Source organism: Mustela putorius, unplaced genomic scaffold, assembly GCF_011764305.1.
Source record: "Mustela putorius furo isolate JIRA1106 unplaced genomic scaffold, ASM1176430v1.1 tig00003859_pilon_pilon_pilon, whole genome shotgun sequence".
Classification (NCBI taxonomy): domain Eukaryota; kingdom Metazoa; phylum Chordata; class Mammalia; order Carnivora; family Mustelidae; genus Mustela; species Mustela putorius.
In genome coordinates this window covers 12,635,669-12,641,297 of record NW_025422011.1, presented here as the reverse complement: position 1 = coordinate 12,641,297, position 5,629 = coordinate 12,635,669, and the positions used below count along the sequence as shown (strand labels likewise).

Genomic DNA, 5,629 nt, shown 5'->3' with positions numbered 1-5,629 from the left:
CTACAGTCTGGACATTTATGTCTTTTTAAGTTTAAAAGAAATGTAAAAAGTCACAAGTTTCAGAGGATGCAAAGTAATCAGTTGCAAAGGGTCACTATCTATCTTGTATATGACTTAAGTTGTGCTCTGCAAGGAAGGGGGTTAAAGGTGCAAGAGTTTGATGAAAGGATATATGGAGGAAAGCAAATTTAACTTAGGAGAATTGGATGCCGGCAGCCATCTTATCTATCTTAAATGAAACATTTGTAAAAACATAACTTCATCACATCAAAAAAAATTGGAAAACTGAGTATAACTGTAAAGCTTTAGGTGCAGCAATTTGTTCTAGTCAGAACCATATTATTGATACTTCAGTTAAATAGTTCACCACTGAAAGCATTTATGAACATTCTTTTAATCTGTCATTTTTTCCAACATCTCTTCTGCTTTTCTTTTCTTAGGTTGGTTGTCACCTTCTAAGCTTAGGAAGTTTTCGATTTCGTTAATTTGATTTGTTACCAGGCTCTGCCAGTCATCTTCACCAGCAGATAGTGCTGCCGCATCAGTAAGATCTTTAATCTTGGTTGCCTGAAAATGGCTTTGGAGCAGAACTGATTTCAGGGGCTTAGTTTCCACCTAGGAAAGACCAGACTTGTTTTGCTTACCATTGAAATTACTCGTTTTTTTAAAGTCCTTAATAAGAGTTAAAAGAAAATCCTTAAAGCTCTACAATTATTAGTATGTGAAAAAGTCACCATTTTCCTTAACTAATTTTCAACAACTGCCTTAATTTGGCATGAAAAAAACAATAAAATGTGAATCTGGAGGCTTATGCCTATGTAGTAGCTCTCTAAGTTCCCTAATAAAGTCCAGGGATACCATGAACATTTTCTGAAAAGTCTTAAGCTTACATTGAAAGAAAAGATATTTAAAACAATTGCAGATCAAAATCTGTTTTGATTTCTCTTCCCTTCCCAAATGTGTCTGTTTTGTGTCTTCTAATCAAAACCAGGAGAAAATTAAAAATGCTAATGGAGGAGGCACCTGGGTGGCTCAGCTGGTTAAGTGTCTGCCTTCTGCTCGGGTCATGATTCTGGGATCCTGGGATTGGACTCTGCTCAGCTGGGAATCTGACTGTCTCTCTCCCTCTTTTGTTCCCCCAGCTTGTGCTCTCTTACTGTCAAATAAATAGAATCTTAAAAAAAGAAATGCTAACAGAGGTAGACTGCCATGTAGAAACTGCCTTTTACTTTGATTCCTCTCCTCCTTCAGAGCACCATTGTTGGACAAAATGGAAAGAGCAGTGAGGTATTTGGAAGTTGGCATGTTTCCAAAGCACTGCATTGGGTAATATTTACTTTTTAACACAGTATTATAAAAGTTTTTCATTTTAAGATTTTTTTTCTGATAGTAATTATACTTTTTCCCCTATTATCTAAACTTCCAATAAAGAAATGAAAATCACTAGTCATCTGTCCGGAGAGACCAGTCAACATTTTGGTACGGCTTGCTTCTAGTCTTTTTTTCTAAGCATATTTGATCATTCTATAGAATTTTGTATCTTGGTTTTTCCTTTTGTGGGCTGTTTCCTAGGTCTTAAAGACTTCTCATAAACCTCTGTCAGTGACTGCACAAAATTTCTTGGAAAAAAAAAAAAACGGTCAGTGGTCTTCTGATTCCAGACAAAATCTGGTGGTAAAAGGCTATTATGTATTTTAGAAATAAAGAACAGAATAAGAATTACATTCAAATTACCTAAAATCTCAACTATCATTAAACATTTTGATGTAAATATTCTGGTCTCTTCTGTGTGTATATATATATACTTGCAAAATCTGGATCATAATTATATCATTTTCTGTTCTGTGTTTAAAACATTCAATAGCATTTTCCTCTTAAAAGTCTAAGAATATGGCTTCATTATATTCCATGTTCCATAATGTAGTATGTTTAAGTTGCTTGGAAATGCTTACTATTGTAAATTAGGCTATAATGAATATAATTTGTTTACAGATCTTTGAGTATTATCTTACATTAGAATCTCCCCATTAGACTGGAAACAGGGCATATGCATAACGTTAAAAGTGAGATTATATAGTGATAATTTTTCAGTGAGCTTAGTTTACATTTAACCTCAGTTCCCTAAGGGTTGCTAGTTTTGGATGGATCTATTTGGCTCGTGAGAATTCTACAGTCAGCCACAGTCCCCTTGAATTCTTAGCCTCTGATCTTTGTGGTAATGCTGTGTTCATAGCTGACTGCCTGTGTATTTATGAAATAACAGATGAAAAACCAAACTATCAGCACAGGACTTCACAGAGACCATGGACAAGTCGTTTAAGCTTTGCGGCCTCACTCTTAGCACTGTTTAGTGGCAAAATGCTATTGTAGTGTAGCTGATAATGGATAAAAATGTGTATAAATGTGTATTTCTGATAATATCTGGCATGTAAGTACCCACCTTATGCATTTAGCTCACAGGGCCAGAATGAATGTAAGTCATCCATGCAGTATGGAGAATGGATCTAGAGAAATACATCAAATCTAAATTGAGGTTGCCGATTTTGGTGTAAACTGACTGATGGTCTGTATGATTTAATGGGGGTCTCTCACAATGCTTGATGCATTTTGGTGCATTTGATATCAAGTTCAGATTACTAATTTTCCAGAATCCTTGACTTTTTATCTTGATGGAGAGAAAAAAGATATTAACATATACCCGCTCTCGTTTCTTTCCCCTTAACTGCCTACTCGTGGGAGGGGCAAGAGCAGGTATGACTGGAGAAACAAGATGTTGATGAAAGTTTACACTTAACAAAACTTGTCATATTGGGCTTAATTGAGGTTTTGCAGCCTACAACAGTAATTCTCATTGCAGACATGTCGCCACATACCGCTTTGCTCCTTCCTTTCCCTCACTTCCTTTTAAAAATCACTTCATTACCTCTGTACCTCCTCTTTCTGCCTTAAAAGATCTACTCTTTGGCCTAAAATTTCTCCTAGTCAGATTATCAGTCTTCTTTGCATTTTAAAATTTAAATGAACTTAATTTTAAAAGGAAAATAAAATACACTGTTAAAAGCTGTTATTTGTTAAGGCTGTGCTGTTGCTGTAATTTTTGTTTTATAGGTGCTAAGGGAAAGTTACTTAATGTGTACCTCTAAAATTGAAAAAAATATACAATGACTTCAAAATCAGCCACTGTGCAGTTGGTTTTTTCTGTAAGTAATCTTTCCTAAACTTTTTAGGTATAACCTAAAAAGGTTTTTAGCAGTTAACACCTATAATTGCCTATTTTTAAGATTTTGAACAGTATAGCCTTTCTCATGCTCAAGTTTTGCACTCTAAGATAAAAAATAGCTTATAAATTTTGCCAAAAAACTGATCATCTGTGCTTAGTTGCTTTTCATATGACAAATGGACTTGTGGAGCCATGTAATCTCTACAAATACTTTGCTTAAAATATATATAAATCCATACTTAAAATATCACATATATTAAGGGTATTTGATCCCTTTGCATACTATGTTCTAATGGAAATAATTTAAATTTTTCTTTGCAATAGTTTTACCAAAACGATGTAATTACTTAGCACGATAAAGAACAATGGAACTTAATTGACTGCATTATTTTGAGACATCGTTTATTAAGATAAAATTTTAAATGCTCAAATGCCCCTACTCCTAAATTTAGGTGACTAAAAAAAAAGAAGGACATACATAATACACTACCTCACACTGTCCTTCCCAAAACAGGCTGGGTTATATCTATTTGATTTATACACTGTGACTTTTTCCTGCTGTTTTCCATCAACCTTAATTGTGAAAAATGGTGCCATGTTGCCCTCTTGATATTATTTTGGAGATCAGTTAGGTCTTAAAGCATCCAGATGCATACAGTTCTACACATATCTGTAGAATTAGCTCACTAAGGTCTGCTCGGCAATATTTTTAATTGACTTACGTGTTCTGTGGGAAAAGAAGAATCGTAAAAAGTCTTTGCAGTTGCATTCCTCTCTTCACTGGGCTCTCCCTTGGGATCTGGATGGATACTCGAGTTATTCAAAGTGTCAGCAACTCTGTTAATGCTGGTAGTATCTGGTTGACAAAGAGGAAATGGCAACAACTGAATTTTATTCTCCAGGCACTCATTTTAGGACTGAACTTGTTTTTCTCTGATCCTATCTATGCTTTTGTATTTAAAAAGCAACTGTTTTGTTTTTACTTTGAATATTCTATAGTTTTCACTGACTATGCTCTTAATATGCATTAGGCATTTCATTTCAGAAAACAAAATTTTATTGCTACTTTCTAAAACCTGCTGGTTTCACGCTAAAATGAGTGAAATGGTGTAAATATCTTCTAAGACAAAATAACTCCCATAAAATGTTACCCTCATTCCCCTGGTTACTTGCATTGTCACAGATGTAAACATATTAAGATTGATGGAGAAAAGTCTGAATCAACGAAAAGTCAGATTTATAAAATATATTTAAAGAAACTGGCCACAGTAAGAAGCCCAACAAACAGGCTGACTAGTAGGGGTCACTGGAATTTAATAAGTAGATAAAAATGATTTAGAGAAACATGTCAGCTTTGAAGGTTAAAAGATACTTATATCTGGGTGCCTGGGTGGCTCAGTGGGTTAAGCTGCTGCCTTCTTCGGCTCAGGTCATGATCTCAGGGTCCTGGGATCAAGTCCCGCATCGGGCTCTCTGCTCAGCAGGGAACCTGCTTCCTCCTCTCTCTCTCTCTGCCTGCCTCTCTGCCTACTTGTGATGTTCCTCTGTCAAATAAATTAAAAAAAAAAATACTTATATCTTTTATGAGTGGATATTTTACAAGTTGAATTTCTACAGAATTTTCAATCTCCCCTTCCATTCTTATTTATATCATTGAGTTTTAACCTAGAAGAAAAGCCTTATGAGAAAACAGTCAACATGAGACCAGTGCCTTAACAGCACTTGCCTAACTGCAGCATTCAACAGATTCAAAATTAATGTAATCTGAAGTTAATACATTTTATTCTATTAGGAAAGTTACAGTGTGTAAGATGAAGTTTTACAGTATTTTGGTGTTTCCGTTTTTCCCTGCATTACCTCTCTATGCTAGTAAACCTGATATGCTAATTTTAATTCCCAATTTTTCTCTTCAGAGTTCCTTAATTGCCTCTTTTTAAAAGTATCTGGTAGCTCTGAGAGCTTCCCTTGTAATCTGCATTTCTTTAATGGGTCTAAAATCATACTGTTCAATGGCCAAGTTCCCTTAAAAATCTAAGAATATCTTAACAATCAGTAACTCACTACGAGATTGCTATTAACAAAGTAAACTTTTTTCATGATAATCTTAAACTGCTGTTCGTTGTTAATCTGTACAGCATTTATACATGATATGTAGTATATTTCTATTTTTAAATATATTTGGTAGGAAAAATTTCAAATACACAAAAGCAGAATATGAACTTAGACCATCACCCTGCGTGAACACCATCAGTGTTAAGTCCTATGTATTTCATCCATTTACCTCCCCCTATTTTTTATTCTAGAATATTTTTATAAAGCAAAACTTAGACACTTAATTTATGTAGTGGTTAGAATACACTATTCTCTGAAATGTTGAATATTTGAATGTTTTAATGTTGGTACATAACT

The 5,629-nt window shown here is 34.5% G+C and overlaps 1 protein-coding gene across 12 annotated transcripts in view; it reads right to left on the bottom strand.

The window, feature by feature from the left end:
- Positions 1–141: 141 nt before the first annotated feature.
- CCDC73 (coiled-coil domain containing 73) overlaps positions 142–5,629 on the bottom strand; it is a 135,004-nt gene continuing 129,516 nt past the window's right edge. For 11 of the 12 annotated variants that reach the window (XM_004755924.3, XM_045066077.1, XM_045066075.1 and 8 more), the window contains 2 exons: positions 3,943–4,076; positions 142–615 (listed from right to left, as the gene is read on the bottom strand). In XM_004755924.3, coding sequence (XP_004755981.1) covers positions 394–615; positions 3,943–4,076 — 356 coding nt within the window. In that variant the 3' untranslated portion in view covers positions 142–393. Of the gene's footprint in view, positions 616–2,440; positions 2,505–3,942; positions 4,077–5,629 lie in introns of all 12 variants that reach the window. The other variant, XM_045066076.1, reaches the window with a different exon arrangement.